Source organism: Betta splendens, chromosome 14, assembly GCF_900634795.4.
Source record: "Betta splendens chromosome 14, fBetSpl5.4, whole genome shotgun sequence".
Lineage (NCBI taxonomy): Eukaryota > Metazoa > Chordata > Actinopteri > Anabantiformes > Osphronemidae > Betta > Betta splendens.
In genome coordinates this window covers 15993385-16017024 of record NC_040894.2, presented here as the reverse complement: position 1 = coordinate 16017024, position 23640 = coordinate 15993385, and the positions used below count along the sequence as shown (strand labels likewise).

At 36.9% G+C, this 23640-nt stretch overlaps 2 protein-coding genes and 1 long non-coding RNA gene across 4 annotated transcripts; all 3 read left to right on the top strand.

Annotated features, from left to right (window-relative positions):
* Positions 1-418: 418 nt before the first annotated feature.
* Positions 419-10329, top strand: LOC114868985 (heat shock cognate 70 kDa protein). The gene is made up of 21 exons (XM_029172727.3): positions 419-479; positions 1332-1472; positions 1559-1711; positions 1824-1940; positions 2545-2709; positions 3075-3245; positions 3449-3571; positions 4189-4257; positions 4427-4495; positions 4594-4749; positions 4847-4933; positions 5394-5562; positions 7282-7286; positions 7460-7669; positions 7909-8114; positions 8214-8366; positions 8446-9001; positions 9102-9304; positions 9462-9660; positions 9728-9960; positions 10030-10329. Exons 1-21 carry the CDS (start codon positions 434-436, stop codon positions 10222-10224), a joined length of 3426 nt encoding a protein of 1141 aa, XP_029028560.2. The 5' UTR covers positions 419-433; the 3' UTR covers positions 10225-10329.
* Positions 10330-10478: 149 nt separating this feature from the next.
* Positions 10479-23640, top strand: LOC114868984 (uncharacterized). 2 transcript variants are annotated; one of them, XM_055502169.1, is made up of 5 exons: positions 10479-11460; positions 11868-11942; positions 14311-14980; positions 22736-22917; positions 23470-23640. In XM_055502169.1, the coding sequence occupies exons 2-5, from the start codon at positions 11914-11916 to the stop codon at positions 23501-23503; spliced, it is 915 nt and encodes a 304-aa protein (XP_055358144.1). In that variant the 5' UTR covers positions 10479-11460; positions 11868-11913; the 3' UTR covers positions 23504-23640. The 2 variants fall into 2 exon arrangements, with proteins under 2 accessions (XP_055358144.1, XP_055358145.1); XM_055502170.1 differs by lacking the exons at positions 22736-22917; positions 23470-23640 and adding exons at positions 18948-19035; positions 20115-20163.
* LOC114868987 (uncharacterized) lies at positions 20047-20983 on the top strand. Its single transcript, XR_003788091.2, has 2 exons — positions 20047-20163; positions 20549-20983. It is a non-coding gene; the product is annotated as an uncharacterized LOC114868987 (long non-coding RNA).

Sequence of the window (23640 nt, the reverse complement as noted above, 5' to 3'; positions counted from 1 at the left end):
ATAGTTCTTATCAAAGGCTGATACTTATGATTAAGCTAAACAGTATTAACGGAAACAGAATTTAACTTTTAACTTTAAACACATAAAGTGTAACTCAATATAATTTCTTATAGAGAACATCTTTTAAATAGTGATTTAAAACAAGAAATCTGTATGTAACAAGCAGCTTACTTCACATTTTCATTATGAATTTAATTTTATTTAATAAAAAACATTTTAATATTATTACTTTCGCTTCATTAACAGGGCCTAAAATGAGGCCTTATCCATTGGCCCGGTACTTTTACAGTACAATAAACACAAGAATCCCTTGAATTAAAAAGTTTGTGGAAACCACAGAGCTGTGATGTAACGGAAGGTCCCTCACAGCTAGTTACAAATATGCGAAGTGAAGAGGAAGTGCTGCAAGTGTGACTGTTCGAGAGCAGCAGAGATGGAACCAAAGCTACAGCTGTGTGTTTTTATGCTTCTTATACAAAGTAAGTCCTTGTTATTTATTTTGAACATGTTGACTTTGCTTTGAGCCATACATGATGAAGCAGATGCTTATGAATTCTTGATGTTTGACACTTACACTTCTTGTTGACTTGCTTTTATTTTGTTTTAGTCTCATACTAATACAAATTATGTGTTTGCATTTGTCTAAAGTAACAGGTTAAGTCACACCTATGCATCATTCTTATTCAATTACCCTATTCAATGACTTTCCACTACTACTACTACTACTACTACTACTGCTACTACTACTACTACTACTACTACTACAGACATAATGCATGTCACATTACTCATTTTATGTAATCTATGGTATAGGTCACATTGCATATAATATTCAGAGGCTCCATGGGAGGCTTTCAAAATTTAAAAGCAGAAAATTTACAGCATGTTGACTGAAGTCTAGAAACCGTGTGGCTTGTTGCTACAAGAAGTAACATGTAATATCAACTTTACAAGCCCCCAACTTTTCTACTGGTGTCATTCTGCCCACACAAATGTTGTTTCCAAATGGTTTACCCCCACAGGAAAGAAATAGTCACCCATGAACAGCCCACAGACAATTGATAGATTTTCTCTCTCACACTCGCTGTTACTTTCTATTTTACCATGAAAGGACTGGCCACAGTACTTCCTCTCACAACAAGTTTTTTTTCTTTTACCACCTCCTTACACTCACACAATAACAGGTCAATGGCACAGAGAGGAATGGATGAGTCAACCTGTGACAAACTATGTTACATGCCAGTTTAATTTTGCATGATTTTTCAATTTGTGTTCAGTGGAAATAGCATTTTAAATTTTCAAGGAAACTAATGTTCCTTTTTTTCATGCAGTTTCACTTGCAGTAGGGCAGCACATTACCGTTATAAAGGGTCAGACGCTCACCTTAAGCTGCCCCATGAATAATGCTCATATGAACCATGCTGACTGGAAGAATTCTGATGGATTCCTTATGTTTTTTAATGGCAAATCAGGTGAACTTGTCAATTACAAACAAAAATACGCAAAATAAAATCTCACTGATGTTTGTTTTAATTGCTTTTTTCTCATTTACTTCCAGTTTTAAGGGACAAGAGGTACAGCATCATCAAACTTTCTCAGTCTGAATTCACCATCAGTGTTTCTAATATCACCTTCAAAGATGGTGGCATCTACACATGCTCACATTACAACCACGCCATGACAGAAACGACAGTGAAGGTGACAGTGTTAGGTGAGTATTGTATACTTTAGCAATACTACCACACAATACACAGTAGACTGTCATTACTACTAAACTGTATCATGTGATATTATGATAACATTAACTTTTGAATTATTTAAAGGTCCTCCCAGAATGACAGTTACAAAACATAATGGGGAAACTGTAATAAAATGCACATCTGAAGGAAACTACCCTCAAAAAATCTCCTGGCAACTCGATAATGGGCCTGAATTTTATGGTAAGAGTATACATAGCCAAAGCGGTAAACCTTTACTGAAAAAAAAGGTCAAAGGCTACAATGCAATTGGCGAATTAAACTGAAATGCTAATTTGATCCCAAACGTACAGTACATCCTCTGCTAACATTAGCTACTTGACTTATGGCGCTGCATCTTGGCAATGCCATCTGTATGCGCCTACTTGACTTTGTTTATACTTTTCTGTCACACAGCACATATGTATGTTGTGATTTTCTAATTCTCTTTTTATTTAAAAAAAAAACAGACATATTGGCATGAATGGTGTATTGTTTGCTGAAAGGAGATTCAATAACCACAGAGTGGGCTTATTGCTCCATGATGCTTCTTGCAACAGTAGTTGCATCTTACCCATGTCTGATGTTGGGTTATTTATATATTATATATAGTATATAGTATATTTTAGTATATCTATACTATATAGTATATGCGTTGAATTCTGTACATCTTAAACCTGACTTTATTAAGTGCCTTGAAATCACTTTGATTATAATCAGATTTCTCAACATGGGTTTTTGTCTACTTAGGTGAACAGGTTGTTACCTGTGTAATGTGTACTCTACTAATGACATGTACGTTCCACAGCCAGCAGTCAACAATACTACCAAGAAGATAAAAAGTATGTCTCTGTGGATCAGTTATATTTTCACTCAGCTGGAAAAAGAGTCACTGTAAAATGCCTCGTTCATCATCCAGGTCTACAACCTAATTTACAACGTCTGATGGATTTTGTCAAAATTGGACAAAACAGTGAGTACAGTTCATGTTGGTGAGTTTGTGAGAGGAGTATGTTGCATTATGACCTACATAAATTGTTCTCAAGAAGAAAAAATACACAGAGATACAGAGACAATACACAGACATAGCTCACACATTAATTACCACTTGTTCATTTTAAATTACTTCTGCATCTTTAGCTCTATTTGAGGGACGAGTATAGGTGTCGTCCAAAACAGCAGAAGGGGTTTTTTCTCGTGGGTTCCTCCATGACACTGTCCATTATCACCAGACTAGCCTGCACCACTTCCTCTTTCTTTATGGCAGAATAGGGTTGGTTTCCATAAACTGAATGATGTTTCACTTAATAAATGATGGTAATCCCCTCTTTGTCACAGAAGCAAAGACGTGGCATACATCAACCATAGGAAGTTCACCTACCACTCATTCTCTAGGGTCAACACATGATAGAACAACTGTGTACTCAAAGAAAGATGGGCCGTCAACAGACAGTTCTGCAATGTTATCAACAGCTGTTCCATCTATGAACTCACATGTCAGTACCAGTGGTGAGTAAAACTGTTTTTTTTTTTGTTTTAAAAGATTATAATGATATGTAGGCAAAATTATATAAAATTATATATCAGCTGAGAAAAACAGAACACAGTTACTACATCTAACAAATGTGACAGATTAAATTATTCTAAGTAATACCTCGTCTCAGAACAATGTTAGAACAAGTCACATGTTAGAATAACTGTGTACTACTCAGATGTGGATGGGCCATCAACAGACAGCTCTGCAAAGTTATCAACTGCTGCCCCTGCTGAGACTAAGATGTTTACATCAACTGTGAACTATGTTCCATCTATAAACTCACATGTCAGTACCAGTGGTGAGTAAAACTTTTTTTTTGTTTAGGAATATTATATGTGGGCCAAAAATAAAACAACTACACTTAATAAAATTTGACAGGTTCAATTATTCTAAATAATACCATGTCTCATACATCCATATCCATAACATATACTTAGATAGAAGAACAATTTATTAACAAATGTTTCTAAAAGAAACCCTAAAAAATCAATTAACTGCTACACCATCAATAACGCCATAAATTTAAACTAAGCCTTAAAGCTACTGTGTGTTGCATTTGTTGCTCTAAATACACATAGCACATGATACAGCTGTCACTGTGTGGGATGGAAACTGCAAATATCTCAGCATTCACAATATGTTTAGTCTGGTCGTTTTAACCACCACTGTAGGCGTAATACCACATTTTGTTTCCTGAGACGGAAGTCTCAGACTATGATATGAAACCCGGTCATGATACATGTAGTCAGAAATTTTTAGTCTACCTGTACAGTGCTGGAAGACTTTCTCTAATTTGCAATCCTATTTTGACTTGAAAAATGATTTAGGTATTTAGTTTAAAAGTTTTCATAAAAAAGTAATAATAAATATAAAGCAATATAATAAAGTGTGTTCATTTTTTTGTGTCTCACACAGAACCCTTTGTATTATCAGGTCAAACCACAAAAATGAATGACACCATAAATAATGAAACAAGCACAGACGGTATGTCCAGTGTACTATTGAATGTGCTATATTATGCTATATATGCTATAAAAGCATTAGACATATGAATATCTAATGCCATCTAGTGGGCATTCTGAACAACATTAGTCTGAATGTTACTTTAAAAAAATTGGTTATTTTATTCTTTATTTCTTAACATCTGTAAAAGGTTGGACATTTGTCTATGAGATGACACGGGAGAACACACCTGAAAACAGTACAGGAGAAAACCTAACAGGTAAATTCATACTACAGTATGCCTGCATGTGTATGATAAAACTGCCAAAGCTTTAAATGTGTGCTAATCTAATAATTATACTTTCTTTGCAATCTAAGACCTGAATAACAAGGATATAAAGGATAAAAGGATAGAAACAAGAGGTAACTCTTCATTACTGGTCTTCCTTGTGACTTGCCTGATCGTTTGTCTTTTGGTGGTCGTCATTTTTTTTGCTGTTAAGCTGAGGAGAGCACACGTCATCTGGAAGAGAGGTAAGCATCACCACCTTTCAAAAGCTATAATATATAGCATTTTTATTGTGTGTATATTAAAACAAATCTGGGCAAACAAATGGCATTGTTATTACAGAGAATGAAGAGTCTGATCCATCTGAAGAGAGCAGTAAATCTAAATCAAGTCAAGAAGACAAGAATGCGCAAACTCAAAGGCGGAAAGGTGTGTAACAACTTTTGAATGACATTCCATCACATGAATTAAGACATGGAGCATTGCCAAGATGCTTTTTGCCATGCAGATCCCTGATTGAAAAGAGCATTACAAGAGGATGGATGGTTGAATTTCACTCAATGACCACCAAGTTCCTTTGCATTCTAATTTGCTTTTAGCGTAGGAGAATTTAATTGTAGGTGATAATAAAATCTATTCAATTTTATTGTAATTAATGTGATAAATTAATGTAAAAATGTTAATTTCCACCTATGTTTCTCTGAGAACAAGTATAATTTGAATATATGTAATGTAGTATATGGGAAGGTCAGTAGTTAGGTAACTAAAGGTGAATTCTCAGTGCAGTGTCTTTGGCGTCATATAAACAATACTTGTGTTTAAACAAACATACCTGCCTTCTCATGAATAGCAGATTGTGTAACACAAGTTGTTTCTCTTCTTCACACAGGACTTTTCAACACAGCCTTCACACAGTATGTCATCGAAGAACCAACAACTGTGACCTCAGTGGTCAACACAGGTGTGATGGCAGCAACGACGGTCATAAATAACGGACACACTTCTCAAGCTCAAACCCTGTCACAGGCTGCAGACAAAGCTGAGATAAAGGAGACAGAGTTATAAGAATATGTACAAAGAATATATATATCATGTCCCCCATCGCCTAACTCAGAATAAGTGACATTTCTTGCTGCACATGACACAGAAGAGAATGTACTGTACTGTATTGCGCAAAATGTATATATTTAAATAGTTTACATTACATGTGTTTAACTATACATTGGTTGTATACTGTATGAAAAGTTTTATGTGATTTAGAATAATTTATTTTGCATTTTGTTGTCTCTTTTTTGATTTCACAATGATGTATAACACACTCTCCACATGGATAAAGGAAGGATCACAGAGCCTAAATGCTATACTTTTACACAAGCATGCACCCAAATAAAATTTACAAAGTGGTACTGGGAAGAAAAGCTTTAAAAGCTGCAATCAAAAGTTGATTAATGTAACTACATTGGTGATATACTAAAGCAGCAGTAACTGTGAAACCATCATTAGTTAGGGTGATGATGTTGCAAACCTGCACAGCAAAGGAGCTCAAAACAAAAGAACTCAAACATTCTCAACACTATTAAAAGCAGTTCAGTATTCAGTTTAATCAGGTTTTGTGTTACTGTAGATCATCCACTGTCCATTCAGGAATTTGTATACATAATCTGTGTTGCTGTGAATCTGTCTCTCACAGACCGATAGATCTGTCTCTCTGTCTATTTATCTATCATGTATATCATACATGTGGGGTAATAGAATTTCATAATTTCTCTCTAAATTACAAAAGAGGAAATAATAATATATAAAGGTAATTCAGTACAAATATAAAAAATACAACAATGTTAGAGTTCCCTTTGCTTTCACCTGAACAAACAAAATCTTTAAAAAACAGCAAAAAGAACTAACAAATAAAAACGATATCTAAACATTATTTGGACAGTTGTTTCAACTAAAACGAGATGAAGTTAGCATTGATTGCTGACTATCCTACTGGCCCCTCAGCCTTTCCAGGCTACCTTCACGAGACAATACTCAACCGTTGATATTATGAAATCAGTAGCAGCGTCACGAAGACGCGAACAGTCATTGGTGGGTCTTTGAGGAACGACTTAGTTCCTAGCGCCTGATTGGCTGCTTTGCCGGTCATATATAAAGCGAGGAAGGCTGTACGTCTTTCTTTCACTTCTCATACCGGCAAGGACAAGGTAACCTCGGTATTGTCTCGTCGAACTCCTTAATCAAAGTCATCGGTGCTGCAATATATCAGTAAGTTGTCTTTGAATGTATTTATAATGATATCCGCATTTCTAAAGAGACTTTCTCATTGTGTTCGCTTTTTCGGGGGTATAATTCGTGCTTCGCCATTGTTCACTTACAATCGCATTCGTAAATGTATACCACTGGCTTTTTTTAAAAAAATAAATGAGCCATATTCAATCTACCCTGCCATGTGAACCCCACCGAAAATTGTAATGTCAAACCATAAGCTCAAAAGCTGCGTTAGCTACTTGGTAAAATGGGGTAGGCGTGGGCAGGCATTCTAGAACGTTCCAGAATGTTCTCGAACGTAGTTCTACGGACTTCCGGATGTCCTTTCAGGATAAAGGCCCTCTCCACCCTACCCTCGTCCCTCTATACTATCGTTTGACACTATATACTCGTATAAAAACAGAACGGTTTAAATAAGTAGAACAAACCTGCATATTGCTGGTTTATTCAACCTTTTGCGTAAATCATAAGGGTTATTGGCTTTGGCCATAAAACGTCACGTCTTTTTATAGAACCGGTCAATTCCCATGCTTTTTTTAATGTATTCTTTTATTGTTGTAACCCTAACGTGTGTGTGTGTGTGTGTATATATATATATTAGTATCTTCATTAAATCGAGGGTATCTGAGCAGCTCTTTGTCTGTAAAATTCCTTTTTTTTTTTTTAATTTATTTATTTTTCTTCTTCCAGAAAACATGTCTAAGGGACCAGCAGTTGGTATTGATCTTGGGACCACCTACTCTTGTGTTGGAGTGTTCCAGCATGGCAAAGTTGAAATTATTGCCAATGACCAGGGTAACAGGACCACACCAAGTTATGTTGCCTTCACAGATAGTGAAAGGCTCATAGGAGATGCAGCCAAGAATCAGGTTGCCATGAATCCCACAAACACAGTCTTTGGTAAGAATGAAGATTTAGCATAATGGTAACGCTTGTGCTGTTTATAGTTGCCTACCACAAGGTGAAATGACTTGTAATACTTGTAACAGTTTAATTCTATGGGTTATTGATATCATGTGAGCATGAAATAAAATACTTAAAAATAATTAAATGTATACAAATTAAAAAAATGTTTACTAATGTATTTTTTTTTTTTTAACCTGGTATTAATCTCAACAATTTTACATAACTTTTTGCAGATGCTAAAAGACTCATCGGTCGCAGGTTTGACGACACAGTTGTTCAGTCAGACATGAAGCACTGGCCATTTACGGTTGTTAATGACAATAGTCGTCCCAAGGTTCAAGTTGATTACAAGGGTGAGACAAAGTCCTTCTACCCAGAAGAAATCTCTTCTATGGTTCTGACAAAGATGAAGGAGATTGCTGAAGCCTACCTTGGAAAAGTAGGTTTTTGACATGCCTTTTGGAGAAATGCATGCCTTTGGCGTTCTGCTAACTTTACCCCCCCGGCCCTCCTTTTTTTTTTTTTTTTTTTTTTTTAGACTGTCAACAATGCTGTGATTACAGTGCCTGCTTACTTTAATGACTCCCAGCGCCAGGCCACAAAAGATGCTGGCACAATCTCTGGCCTCAATGTGCTCCGTATCATCAATGAGCCAACAGCTGCTGCCATTGCTTATGGTTTGGATAAGAAGGTAAATAAGTTGTATTTAAATAAGTTTTTGACGACTAATGCTTGAACGGCTCTAAAAAAAAAAAAATCTTTAATTATAGGTTGGCTCAGAGAGGAATGTTCTCATCTTTGATCTTGGAGGTGGCACATTTGATGTGTCCATCCTGACCATTGAAGATGGTATCTTCGAAGTAAAGTCCACTGCTGGAGACACTCATCTTGGCGGGGAAGATTTTGACAACCGCATGGTTAACCACTTCATTGCAGAGTTTAAGCGCAAGTACAAGAAAGACATCAGTGACAACAAGAGAGCTGTACGTCGTCTGCGCACTGCTTGTGAGAGGGCCAAGCGCACCCTGTCTTCCAGCACCCAAGCCAGTATTGAAATCGACTCTCTGTATGAGGGAGTTGACTTCTACACCTCCATCACCAGAGCTCGTTTTGAGGAGCTCAATGCTGACCTCTTCCGTGGAACCTTGGATCCTGTGGAGAAGTCTCTTCGTGATGCCAAAATGGATAAAGGACAGATTCATGATATTGTGTTGGTTGGTGGATCCACCCGTATCCCCAAGATCCAGAAACTGCTCCAGGACTTCTTCAATGGTAAAGAACTCAACAAAAGCATCAACCCAGATGAAGCTGTGGCCTATGGTGCTGGTGAGTGTCCATGTGTATGTTTTTAGCAGCTGGTGGCTGTAGCATTCAATAGTCAAACCTTTGACTTTAACTTGAGGTAAAATGGGGTTTGTGCTTACAGCTGTTCAGGCTGCCATCTTGTCTGGAGACAAGTCTGAAAATGTGCAGGACTTGTTACTTTTGGATGTCACCCCTTTGTCCTTGGGTATTGAGACCGCTGGAGGTGTCATGACTGTCCTCATTAAGAGGAACACCACCATTCCTACCAAGCAGACCCAGACCTTTACCACCTACTCAGACAACCAGCCTGGTGTGCTCATACAGGTAAGCAAAAAGGTTTAGCATGTCGGTCAAACCATTTTTGCTGTGACTGCTCTTAAACCTGCCATTTAACATTACTAGGGGTGAGGGGGAAAATGGATTGCAGTCCTTCTGTGGGTGTCTGAACAGAAATAATCAGTTGACCATATGCCTTTAACAGGTTTATGAGGGTGAGCGTGCAATGACCAAAGACAACAACCTGCTGGGCAAGTTTGAGCTGACGGGCATCCCCCCTGCTCCTCGTGGCGTTCCCCAGATTGAGGTGACATTCGACATTGATGCCAATGGTATAATGAATGTGTCTGCAGTGGACAAGAGCACTGGCAAGGAGAACAAGATTACAATTACAAATGACAAGGGTGAGTGACTTAGTTTTGTTATAGTTTCTGCTGTAATGTTGCCGTTCTAATATCTTTAATTTATCAGGGCGTTTGAGCAAAGAGGACATTGAGCGTATGGTGCAGGAGGCTGAGAAGTACAAGGCTGAAGATGATGTCCAACGTGACAAGGTTTCTGCAAAAAATGGTCTGGAGTCTTATGCTTTCAACATGAAGTCAACTGTGGAGGATGAAAAGCTTTGTGGCAAGATTAGTGATGAAGACAAGCAGAAGATCTTGGACAAGTGCAATGAGGTTATCAGCTGGCTTGACAAAAACCAGGTAAGTTTTGTGCTTTATTTTTTTTTTTTGTCCCATATCTAGCTCACATGGAATACTTAATGTTTCCAGACTGCCGAGAAAGACGAGTATGAACATCAACAGAAAGAGCTGGAGAAGGTTTGCAACCCTATTATTACAAAGCTGTACCAGAGTGCTGGTGGCATGCCTGGAGGAATGCCAGAAGGAATGGCTGGTGGCTTCCCTGGTGCTGGTGGTGCTGCTCCAGGTGGATCTTCTGGACCCACCATTGAGGAAGTTGATTAAGTGGTACATCACTTCAGCTGCTACCTTCTGAGATGTTTTAAGAAAGTAACCCTCTATAGTGCATGCTATGGAGTGTAAAACAATTAAATAAATTGGGTTTAAGCATTTCTGTTTCCTGTATTTTCTGAACAAACTAATTCTCCCGTGTGCGCAAGTAGCTGTTTGCACTATTGTCAAAGAGCCCGGAACATTTTAAATGTTTTTATACTGTGATTATTTTTTTTTTTATGTTCTAATATGTTTTTAAGATGTCATCTGTCCTTGAGCTACAAATTTCAAAACTCTTTAGTATTGAGGTGAAACTGCCAGCTCTTTTCAAGGATGAGTCATCCACTGAGGACGACACAATTCCAGAGAGCCATGAGTCCAAACAAGTGGACTGCATTAAATGTACCAATTCAGTACCTTTTGGTTAAAGTGCTTTAACATTGCTTGACTAACTTGTTCAGACACAAAATGGCAGAGCTTGACGTGGTTTGAGGGTGGTTGTTTTCTTTTAACTAAAGGCACTCATCAACCGATGGTAATTAACTGCCCTACCGTTTGAGCTCAATAGATGGTGGTGTAGCTGCGTTTGCTGCTAAAAGCAAGAAATATTCATAAATTTACAAGTATTATAAGCCAAATGACATTTACTATACAACAAATCTATATTAAGTAACGATGCATGCTTAGACTGAACTCTAGAAGTAATATTGTTTAGGCTGAAGTATCTACATTTTTTTTTTGACGCGAATAATTTATGTATACAATTCTATGTAATTAATGTTGCTATGAGGGCATAAAAAGATTGAGTCAAACCGAAAACAATTCCATGTCTTGTGCGAACCTGGAGCGTAAAAACGATTCTGATACGTGTCAATTATCCACGTGATACATAAAGAGCCCAATAATAACTTTGGAGCGTTTTTTCTTTAAAGGCTTAAGCGTTTGACTTATTTCTCCCATATTGTAAAAATCATAGTCATTTAGTCATGCTAATAATGATTAAACTAACCAGTTGCGACCTACTGGCACAAACAATTTTAATTTAGGTATAAATATTAAGGTAAATTTTTTATTAGCAAAGACAAAGGTAAGTGTTAATTCTTTTGAGTTTCCAATGGCGGTAAAAGAAGTCACCGTTTTCAGTTTTTTACTTTTGTGCTAACCTCCGAGGAACGGAATCGGATTACCTAATGTGTGCGGCGTTGCCATAGTTGCAGTGTAAGGGAGACTACTGACCGAGCAAAACAGGTGAGAATCTATCACCTTTACTACTAAGTGATTTGTCATTAGTACGACACAGTGTAGTGACCATTAATACAACCGTTTAGTGCTATCAAAGTTAGTTTTAAACGGAAATGGTGTTCATAGCCCATTGTTAAAACTGCAAGCATACAAGCTAGCTAATTATGTGATCGCGTTTAGCTAACATTTTGCTTTCATACCGCTTAACGTTGTTTTCCTCATAAGCAACGTCACAACGTTTTAGTTTACTACAAGCATATATTATTCGTTTGACCTAGCTTTCCTTCAACTGACAGCATATAGGCTACCGTAAAACTTGTTAAATTCGCCTCCAATTGAAAGTAATGGTAGCTTTAAGCAAGGTTATATTGATGAAAATAAAACGAACACATACATTTTCATGTATATCATAGCCCAGAGGGAAAATCGCACTGCTGGAGAAAGATTAACCTTATAGAAATGGAATACTTGGATGCACAAGGAACACGGTAAGCTACACAATGTCCTTTTTGTCCATATGATGGCACACACACACACACACACACACACACACACACACACACACACACACTGTACTGTATCAAGCCATAATAAGCAATAATCATGGTTGCAGTTAGACTTATATTAGGGTTCTTTTATGTAAAGCTGCTACAACCTGTAGTGAATAAAAGAACATTTGAAACTTTGTTTTTGTGCGAATTTGCTGGCCTGTTTGTTGACAGCATTACTGTGTCATAGGGTACTGAGTGCAGTAACATTTAAGAATATATTTTAGTTAGTTTTAGACCACTTAGTATATATTATAGGATATGTGAGACTTCGGAAAAAAGGATATGTGAAAATGATTACTATAACTACAATTTTACTAGTGTATAGTTACATAACTTTGCCTTTAGATGGCAGTAGTTTGTTTTAGTGGCTGAATGGTATTTTAAACAGAAGCTGTAGTCTTTTTTTCTAGGTGAAAAAAGTATTACATTTTATGTTAAAAAGACTATTTATGTTTTGATAAAAAACTTTTTTTTTACCATATGTGGTTATAGAGGTGAGTAATGTATGTATTGTGAGATAAAACAGAATGATCAGATTATTGGGGATGTAGCCTTGCCCATTACAGTAATTGTATAATTATGATTTACTGTATAAGCTATTCATCGCAGTGAAAAGTGTGCCCAACCTTGTTCAATTTACCCATTGAACATGACAAATAATTAAAATTAAGCAGATAATAGTGTAATTGTGCTGCTTGGGTAATATGCAACAGAGAGAATGGCAGTAGCAATCAAATGTTTTACTTTGAGATTGGAGATGAATTAAGAGATAAATGGGCTTTATTCATCACTTAACAATGCAACAGTGTCATCTATTCAATGAGATGCTGCCCCTGTTGGTACATTGAAATGGCAGTGGTCTAATTTATGTTCCCCTATAATAATGGGGGAATTGAGGGAAATTAGATGTCTGTATTTTTGGGTAGATCACAATCACTTATAGTCCATGAATAAGGGTCACCATTGATTTATCTTCTGAAGTAGTAGAGTTTGGCATCTATGCTGAGTTCTATATTGATTGGCTACTATGTTTTCTGCATTTTATTTCCTCCAGACACACCTGCTGGTCATTTCCCTCTAAAAGACAAAATAAGCATTCTCCATTGTTATTAATTTGTATAAATTGATTCCCCTCTAAATGTAGGTCGACTTCCACCGTTTATTGTTTCAGCTAAAAATTACATGCCACGAGTAAGTCTTTTTGCATGAAACCATTAGGTAGTTTATTAACCCAAAACACATTCTTCATTCCACCAAAAGATTAATATTTAAGCAAGTCCATTTATCTCTCCTGACTATGTTATTAACCTATTTTTGCCCAAATGTTGCAAAAAGTATTTGAGCCTAGTCTGTAAGACCAAGTCTTCTTTCCTGTGTAAAATATTTTAGTCGCTTTTGTATATAGATGCTGTATTTGGGCAATATACACTGTTTTCTCTGTTAGAGGTGTCATACCCAGCTGCATGTTGTCTGATACATTCTCCAACTTGTTTGAGTTGGAGTCATTAGATCCCTTACCCTTTTGGCCTCATCGAAGTGAAGGGTCCTACACATAGGCAGCCCTTCCCCCCCTCACCAATGCACAACATCATGGCAGGAGAATTAGGCCCCCCTTGTGCTGCTAGTAAGCACAACAAAGAGGCTCTCTGCTATTTATTTTAATGAGATCTTTTCATCACCATCAGAAAGAGCATTTTAGCCTGCAATTTTCAAGCTATTTCATAAGCAGTTTGTAAACCATTCCCCCTCTAGTAGCTCCCAAATACACTCTCATTAGTGAGCCTGGAGGTGAAAATATGAAAATTATCTGTAAATACATGCTGATAATTCTCCTCATCCGTTTCAATTTCACAAGTCTAAGATAAGGCCTAGCACTCTTTGTTTGAGAACATCATCATTCTAATAATGGTCTAATGCCTCTTGTTCCTTTGACCTCTTAGCACAGGCCTATGTGGTTTTCAGGTGTCTCTAAAGCTTCCTTTAGAAATGGAAATGTCATTAAAAAAGCCACTTATTAATTTTAGATAGATAGATACCCTATTTGTTGGGTGTCCTTTATAGTTTTATAGTTGTATTTTTATATTCTGCAAGGTCTTAAACATTCTTTGTAAAGTGCGCTGAGATAACTTTTGTGGTTAATTTGCACTATATAAATAAACTGAATTGCAATATTAGACACACACACACACACACACACACACACACACACACACACACACACACACACACACACACACACACTGTAGTTGAGGTATGGCAATGTGTCTTTCAACATATAATCTTTATTGTGTTTACTGTCTTACAGCCAGCTTCTGACGACCAACCAGAAGATAAATGGCTCCTTCACTGAGAATCCAAAGATTTGCATTGAGGAGTATCAGTCTAAAGAAGAATACAGTCAGTCGTGTAGTGATATATACCAACCCGAAATAAATGGACAATACAGATATAATATTAACACTGGGCCAATTGTAGTTGAGACTCCTCATGACCAGCCGTACCACCTTCACCCACCATATGTTCAGAGCTCGGAAGAAATTCAAGGTTGTCATAAAAATAATTTGCAACAAAGATCACCACATAATGAACTTCGCAAGTTGTCCAGATTTTCTGTTGTAAATGAAAGTGACAGAGGTTCACAAAGAGAATCAATAGAGAGTTGTAATAATGGCTTTGTGAATGCTAAAAATGTTGGCATGTATCTTCAGGTAACAGAGGATACAAATGCTTTAGAATTACAAACCTGCTACCAGCAAGAACCTAGACAAACACAGCAGAGTTCCAGTCAAAAACAGAAACTGAGCAAATCCACATTGAGTCCCAAAGATGTATGGAACAAAAAACCTGGAAGAAAGACAAAGGATATAGTGGAACGTAACAAAATAACCCTGGGCCACAACACATCCAGATCCAATTTTGGCTCCTATGTGAGGATTCACATGTTGAAACAGGAGAGGCCTCATGATGTGAATGAGGTAAGTATGTTTTTGCTTAAATCAGTTGCATCTGTCTGAAAAAAAATATCCAATCATTATTTGAATCTTTATGAGACACTTTTTTATGGAGGTAATGTCATGAAACAAGGTGCAATTACAGAAACAAACACCAGGAGCTGCACTAGCATTAATAATTATTCCTAGTATGTTAGTTAATTTACAGTAACAGTCATGAAACATGTTAACCCCACCCCCTCAGGTCCATAGTATTGTGTGAAAACCAAAAAAAATCTAAATAATTTGATCCTATTATTATAGAATTTTAGAAAGTAAGTTGCAGCCAACCGCTTTTCAGGTGTGCTGACCACAGCAAAAGCAAAGTTGTGGCAGTTGTCTGATCTAGAGCATTAAGGTGTGTGTTACAATGTGCAGAGGGATTATTTATAAGTGGAAAATATAACAGAGCGGCAACAATTTCCAGTCAGGAATTGACTTCACAGCACACTCACCGTCTAGGGTCAGACTGTACAGTGCCTAAAAAACATCAAACACAAGCTACAGTACCTCTCTGATTCTACAGGCCTCAGTGAGCATGTTAAATGTTAGAGTCCACAGCACAATTAGATAAAGTTGGAACACAGTTTAATGGGGTTGTCTCTGCATAAAAAGAACTTCAAAGTGTCCCTGAGGTTTGCGAAACCTCATCTAAGCAAACCATAATACCTAGTCTTATGGACAAATAAAAGCAAAGTAGTGTTGGCCTTAATCCACATTCGATGCACCTGGACATCTTGCAGTCGTTTATTCAACCACAAACTCCTATCTATACCCCAATTTTTTAGAGGCAAATATCAGGCCATATTACTCGCTGCTGAAGGTAAGTTATTATTGGCTTATGCAGCAAGAATACAATCCAAAGCACGCTAATAAATATACATCAGAATGGTGGATCCAAATATCAACCCTGTTCAAATGAGGATCAAATGTAAACAAAAAGTCACTTAAGATAAGGAATATTTTTAAAAAGAGAGGTGAAAGTTATTACTATTAATAAAATGTAAGTCTTCAAGCCATTGAATCATGAGGGGTACTTTCTGTTAATAATATCAGAAGTCTACTATTATGATCAAATGATCAAATCACATAACTAGTTCATGTTTAAGGAAAAATAAGTATTATCTGGTGATATAGGCTGGAAAAAACTGGTACACCTTTTTAACATTATATATTAAGTTAAATACTTGTCGCTGAGATGATAAGCTAAGTTATATACTTACTTTTTAGGCTATTCTAATCATAAAGACACTTTTAGATCAGTGGCTTGAACTCATATTGTGGCATGAACCGAACATATCTCATTTTTTCCCAAATCTATACTCATTTAGTTGTACTGATATCCATATGCTCTTTATTGTCATCTCAGAAAAACAGCTAAGAGAATATTCTATGATGTTTGCTCTGACCCAGTCTAGAAAATTAATTTGACAGAAGGGCCATAGCTGTTTTCATCTAAAAGAGCCATGTCTGGCTATGCAGTGCTTATTATGAGTTGATGTGTACAACAAGAACATCAGACACATGGTTTCCAATAGGCTCTTAGACATCGCTGCACCTGGCACAGTGGCATAATTGGTTGGGATGGCCCACATTCCCCATTTGTTGGGCCACAAGACTGTTTGCTGGCTATAATACCCCTAGCGTTGTTCACCCATCTGAGCCCCAGCTCTCTACAATGTCTCATATCATCACCATTTACATAGTCAAGAGCCGTTAGCTTTGTGCAATAGTAAACAGAGCCAAAGCCTTTCCCTCTTCTGAACCCTTGTGTTTTGTCATTTTCTCTCTGAATTTGCTTGTTAGTTCTCTATTGCCCCATCTCCCCAAAGACATGCCTTACTTAATGGGGGGCATAGGGCATAAAAGAAGGGGACAATGATTTGCATGTAGTCTATTTCTTTTATTTTGGCATTAATATAACCAGTGGATGGCTTGCAGCCAGAGTAAAATGTAACAACAAACCTTTTATGAATTAGGCCCAAAACAAATTCATTCAAAAAAATAATAGATAAAGTAAATGTAATGGTAAATTAAATAACTGCTTTTTCTGTACTAGATTTTCAAAAAATGTTAGCTAGATAGACCTAATTAAAAAAAAACAAACTAAATTTTCATAATTAGAAAATGTGTGCATCTTCTATGTCAAAGCAGACTCTTTTTTGTTCTTCCTTGTTCATTGTTCTTGGAAACAGTAGCAGTGGTCCAAGTGCAAATCACATCAGTTTTACAGATCAGTGTTAGTCAACACAGGCAATAAATGTGTAGCTGATTTCGTGTTTTGAAGAAAGTGGCCATTTGAAGATAACTTGTGACAATTAGCCATATGTTTGAATGTAACCAATTTTCAATTGCAGCAAATGTTTATCTCAGCCAAGTTGCTGTAGTAATGATTTGCTTCATGTGAGCTAGAGCCCCCTTTGATAAAGACAGAAGTAGCAGATCAATCTTCTGCTTTTGCACTAAGCCCTCAGAGTCTCTTCTCCTATCGCAGGCCCTCACTTCAAAGCCAGGGGAACATAATGTACAATCTTTTAATAGCTTTAGACCAAAGCTCTGGGGAGCTCTCTGCCACTGTATACCCTGCCTTAGTCTAAACACCTAATCAAGATTACCTGGGCTGGCCACAATAGCAGCTAAATGCAATTCAAGATCCACTGCCCCTTTGATGTCTTCATTGCAAAAAGCAGATGTTTCCCAGGTACAGGAGGTAATACAGCTAGCAGCAATTGCCAGACTTTGTTGTGACTCTCAGAGAAGCAATTATGTGTCTCTCAATTGAATAGAAAGAATATTACACAGCTTTCCATGCTCAACATGTAATACAATGTTGATCATTTATTCGAAATGATTGGAATTTTTATAATGGACGACAAAAGGAAATGGCAGTTTTGTCTGTGTGTATATGAATGTTTCTGGACATACAGTAGTCACTCATATTTGCTCCTGACCTTTCAACCACTGGCCTTGTTCGCCTGTATCAGCACTGGTCTTGACAAAATGTTCAAAGCTATTTTAATGTAACATAATAGAAGATGTTTTGTGTAACTAACACTCTCAGGTCTTCGTTTCAACAGTATTACTTTTTTTGTGTTTCCTAAGTGTAAGCTCAGTTTATTAAATACAATTACAAACTTATTGATAGATGTTACAAAGATGTCACCGTCACAGATTTTGCTGCATTGTAAAAAAACATTTAGCCTGTCAATAGCATTCATCTACTCACATGACTGAGACAGTTGTATAGTTAACTAAATGCTTTAATTGATGTTATATAAAAGAAAACAGTTTTTTTTTTTCATTTTTAATGAATGGGTGCAATATTAAACTCCCACACAGTTGATTTGTATCATCATGTAACTTCTTTTGTCCTTAAGGTGTATGCATTTCTTAAGGAGGCTGTCAGCACAGAAATTCAAGATGAGAGCTGCTATTCTTTTAAATTGATCGACATTGGTCAGTCAAAATATAAGTGTAAAAATAAATTTTCATTTAGAGTTTTTACAGTATTAAGGAAGATTTTTTGATGTACATAAACCACCTGCTGCACTGTAGGAACCAAATCATGATGGTCTTTAGTAGGGAAAGTGAACACTAATAATGTGGTTGCACCAGAGGTTGACAGAAATATATAAAGAAATAGGAAAAGAGGTGTTGTTGGATAAATAAGTTTAATGCAGTTACATTCAGTTCATTTATATAGCACCAACAAATGTCATTGCAAGGGACTTTACAAAGTAAGTACAAAGTTTAAAGAATACCAGTCATGCAAAATCCACTTTTTAGACATTTTGGAGCATTCCTATCACTCTGTGGGTAACGTTTACACACACTGAGCACTGATCCACTTTATGGATTACTTTATGGATAGACCAGTGCTGGCAACACTGCCTAAGTGTTTGTCCATATGTGCACTTAATTTCACCTCTGCTTTGACTGCTTTGACAACAAGGTTCCGGACAATACTGGGTTTGCTCAGTTTGGCTCAGGTTGAAGAAAGGATCTGTTCCTACTGTACAGTCAGTAATCCACTCGCTGTAGTAAGTACCTGCTTGATAATTATGTCTTAATATGTTAGTTTTTCTGTTTCAAATGTAGTAACCTACGCATATGAGGCTATGGGCTGCCAAATGTAAAAGGAGCACCTATAACTAGTTTTCTCACATTTACCTAAATGACATAACATGTTTTCTCACATTTAGTTAAATGTGCAAAAGTCTAAATATAAATGTTAAATGTAAATGTTAAATGTTACATCTAAATGTTAAATGTAAATGTTCGCAGAGTGTAAAACTAAATATTGTACAAGATCCACCCACATCTGACTCTGGATCGGTGGACGACAATACTGGAGAGAAACCTGAAGTCGAAGCCATCATGGCCGCCAGCTCCGACTCCCTCCCGTTGGGGGAGATTGAACGGGCTGTAACGGCAGGTGTGCGGGCTGAGGCTCCGCTTCAAACTGCTGTTCTGTCGTAAACACCATTAATGAGGAGTTAAGTAGGTTTGAATAGAATATTTCTGTGGCACCGGTGGAGAATTAGTTGGCTAACTATACTAGCTAGCCGAAGTTACGTCCACGCTATAAACAAAAGTTTCCTGATCAGATGTGTGCGGGGTTTGCGCGCACTGTTTAAGGTGTTTGAGTTTGCGCCACCGATCTGGGATCAGCATTACAAGCGCTGTTTGAGGGGAGGGGTGGAGTCTACTTGCACTTGAATATTCAGTTTTACACTCGGCGAACATTTAACATTTACATTTAACATTTTCATTTAATATTTACATTTAACATTGAACATTTATATTTACATTTAACATTTACATTTAACATTTACATTTATGTTTACACCTTTGCACATTTAACTAAATGTGAGAAAACTAGTTATAGGTGCTCCTTTTACATTTGGCACCCCATAGTGAGGCATGCTAATAGCTAGTGGCATGCTAATGGCTACATTTAATTTAATATTTTAATTGTTACAGCTATGTTTATCTGTTTTTAAGGATTTGTATAAGGAGAATTTGTCCTCTTGTGTAGTTTTTTTTGTCTTGTAATGTATATTGTTACATCAGAGAAGGTTGTGGCCTACATTTCACTAATCTATAATTCTGTTTGCAGTACCTTTTTTGAAGAGTGTCATGGTGAGGACAGCCGCAGCCTCCTTCTGGTATAGATGTGTCGTTCGTGAACAATATGAACTAATCTTGACTCAGGAGTAGCAAGTCCTCTCAACAATTAGTTAGTTTTTATGCAGTACCTTCTCTCGCCACATGGCAGCAGCTGCATTAGCTCAAACAGCTCAGTTCTTTTGTCACGTGACAGCTATAGCTTATATCAACATGTTGATTTTGTGTTATACTCTGCCACAAAATAATGAAATATAACAATATTAATAACACCAACAACAACAGCAGTAATATTAACAATTATGTAATGTTTTGGAGACAATAAATCCACCATGTAAACATTTTAGGGAACTTGTACGTTACTCTTTGCTATAAAAGTCTCACTGATTGTCAAAATACGTTTTACTTTCACTTGTTCACTACCAGCCATACCTGTCCAGGCTGCAGAAACAAATCTCCAACATAACCAAGTTTACCACCTACCCAGGACATGGTCTGGTCACCGTACTTCTATCCAGCAAGCACTTCCACAGCAAGGACCTGCAAAAGCCTCTGTCCTCAAACCCCCAGGCTTCTCAACTCACTTAGTAACCTATACATTGTACATTAGAGTGTGGACAAAAGTTTCTTCCTGCTTTGGAGTACTGGCGCATTTTCTGATTGGCAATAAAGTTGGCTTTAACAATTACATATTTTACTGAACTCTTATTTTAAGAGGGAAAAAAAAAAACTTGTACTTGTATTCAGGAAAACATAATATTGAAATTACATGTATTTCTTTTTCTTATATGGTTAGCTATAAAGGTGAAAAAAATCTATTGCTTAGAAAGATTGCAAAAACAAAAAAACACATTTCTATTACTCAACTGTAAATGATGAGTAATTCCACAGGTGGTCTAAATCCAGCATACGTGAATGGCTTGTCCATCAGGAAACTGCCTTGATCTGCACACCATGCAAGACGGGATGACGGACTCAGATTCTTTACCCCAGTAATCCCCAGCACCAGCTCACTAGCATCTCTAAGCCAGATACCTGTAACAACTTGAGATACACAGACATATTACTGTCTGGTTTATCAAGAATTATTAAAAAACTACGTCTCTATTAGTTATATAATTGTACTTGGTTCCTAAACAATGTCCTGCAATTGACCCAACTGACTCAGAATATTTGATATATCATAAGCATTACTAAAAGCAGTAAAAATACGTAAGGTAAATATGTAATTTGAACCAAAGCTTTATTTATTTCCAGATACGTCATGCGGTGATAATAGTAAAGCACAATTCTTTTTAATAAAATTATGTCAGAGCAGCAGCACAAGCAAGCCAAAACATGTAAAAATGAATTTATATTAGTTATTTCAGCTGTGCACTCAATATTTGTATAATGTAAGCCAAAGCAGTGTTTTCTATTAGAGTTTTCCAGGTAAAAATATTCAAGCTGCATAGGCCATTTAGCATAAGCATTAGCATTAGCAACCGCTTGTCGCTTCGCAAATTATATAAATCAAATCTAGTAAAAGTAAATGTAATTGCGACATTACTATTTACTGTGCTTGGATTCCACTACCAACAAACTGATCACTGTCCCCTGTTCGGCCCGTGTTGTTTCGTCTTCTGTCACGGTGGTTTACATGCTTAATGTTACACTACCGCCACCTATCGCATTTTAACCGTGTAATGGATCAAAAAAAGGGATTCGCTTCCGCATAGAGGTGTGGCGAGCAGCTTCACTTGTGACATGCCCCTAAAACAGGTCTTTCACTGAGGGAGACTAAACACCACATATTGACAGAGGCAGTGTGGATGACAGGGTTTTTTTGGAATGAAAACTTACAGACACCTTATTGACACTCAAAGTCATATTCTTTAGCATGTAAATACGTATAATCTGTCCCCTTTAATACTTTACAGAAAATATAATTACAATTGCACAGAATTCGGAATCTGAATGCCTTGATTGGTTGGGGTAAGGAAAGAGAATAAATTAGAAAAAGCAACAATAATAACAACACTACTGTAACAACAGGCAACAAGCAGAACATAGGCAGGTCAGCAGGGCCAGCAACTGCACACTCACTGTAGAACCTGAGGTCACTGCATCGTCCAGAATGATTGTCTGATTCAATACCGCTGAGATTTTAGGTCCCAAATACAATAAGCTCATTCTTGTTTGAAATTAGTTAAATAAAAGTAAAGACATCCAGGCCTTTATATCTTAATATCTATTTTATACCATATCTTTTTAAATTGGATGAACTTGGGTTTAGACTCATTAGTTTGTGTCGTGTTTTTTTATACACAAACATAACCTAGGGTTGTCTGAGTGATTTCTAATAATCTTAACTAAAGGATAGTGTAGTGCAGAGTGAAAAGTATTGGGACAAAAATATAGCCCTGTACAACTCCAAAGCAATTATTGGTGTGTGAGTAATATTCATTGTTAACACAAATATGGAATATTTGTCAATTATAATCTAACTCCAGGTTAAGAAAGCCTAAGAAATATTGCAAACCCACTGCTACAGCAGCCACCTGTGCTAGAGGAGCAAGAACAGTTATAACTCTTTTAATCCAAACTTTATCACATCTTTTGTTGTTTCAACAGCACGGCCAGGATTTAATCATACAATTAACATCTCTCCTTGGTCATCTTCATTGGAGCCATGTTCAGCTTGCCTTGTCCACGGGAAATAAACAGACAGGTTCAGAAAAACTCTCCTACAAGTCTCCAGGAGGGTTAAACAAACAATCCATTCAACAAAACGTGATGAGTAGTCCTGTCCAAAGGTAAATCATTTTTTGTTTCATTTACCAGCTATATAAGAGCATTACATTTTCAGAGCATCACTCAAATACAGAAATTCCATTTATTAACCCTTTTAGACCCCAGTATTTTGGGTCTGGTCCAAACGGGTGCGGTTCAAGCCCTTTCAATTTTATTGAGTTGAACCATTTAAACCTCAAACTCCAGTAACTAAGTTGGTACTGTGGGGTCTAAATTAGTAGGTACTTTACAAATAAAGAAGGATAAATGACAGCTATGTCAAAAAGAACACCCAGAAAACATATACACTACAACTGAGGCATGAATATGTTTTTTGATACAGTACATTTCTGATAATGAGTATAAAATAAATTCTAACATAAGTATTAAATAATAATGCTGTAGTGATATAGAATTTTTGTAATGTAAATACTTTTTTTCTATTAATAACTTTGTGTTTTAGGAAGTTGCCAATTTCCGATGATGGAGAGAAGCAAAACTTGAGTCCAGACAAGGTTCATATAAAACAGGTCCCTCAAAGCTTCCACAGAACACATGCTACTTCTTTATTACAGACCCTGGGCTCCTACCCAGTTCTTCCACCTATAGAAAGACCTGCAACAAGGACAGAGAATGAACTGGAGACTGGCCAGCATGTGAACTTAGCCTGTTCCGTCCACAGAAGCAGCTCTGACAGCTATCTGAATCAGTTGGAGAAACAAATTAAGCTGAGGGACAAAGTTACT

What these genes read in the sequence shown, in the direction of transcription:
- LOC114868985 (XM_029172727.3), top strand. Translation starts at nt 434, where the DNA reads ATGGAACCAAAGCTACAGCTGTGTGTTTTTATGCTTCTTATACAAA. An exon ending in TAATGGGCCTGAATTTTATG is followed by an intron (nt 1,941 to 2,544) that starts GTAAGAGTATAC and finishes TACGTTCCACAG; the next exon opens with CCAGCAGTCAACAATACTAC. An exon ending in GCTGGCTTGACAAAAACCAG is followed by an intron (nt 9,961 to 10,029) that starts GTAAGTTTTGTG and finishes TAATGTTTCCAG; the next exon opens with ACTGCCGAGAAAGACGAGTA.
- LOC114868984 (XM_055502169.1), top strand. Translation starts at nt 11,914, where the DNA reads ATGGAATACTTGGATGCACAAGGAACACG. An exon ending in TTGGATGCACAAGGAACACG is followed by an intron (nt 11,943 to 14,310) that starts GTAAGCTACACA and finishes ACTGTCTTACAG; the next exon opens with CCAGCTTCTGACGACCAACC. An exon ending in ATGAGTAGTCCTGTCCAAAG is followed by an intron (nt 22,918 to 23,469) that starts GTAAATCATTTT and finishes TCTTTATTACAG; the next exon opens with ACCCTGGGCTCCTACCCAGT.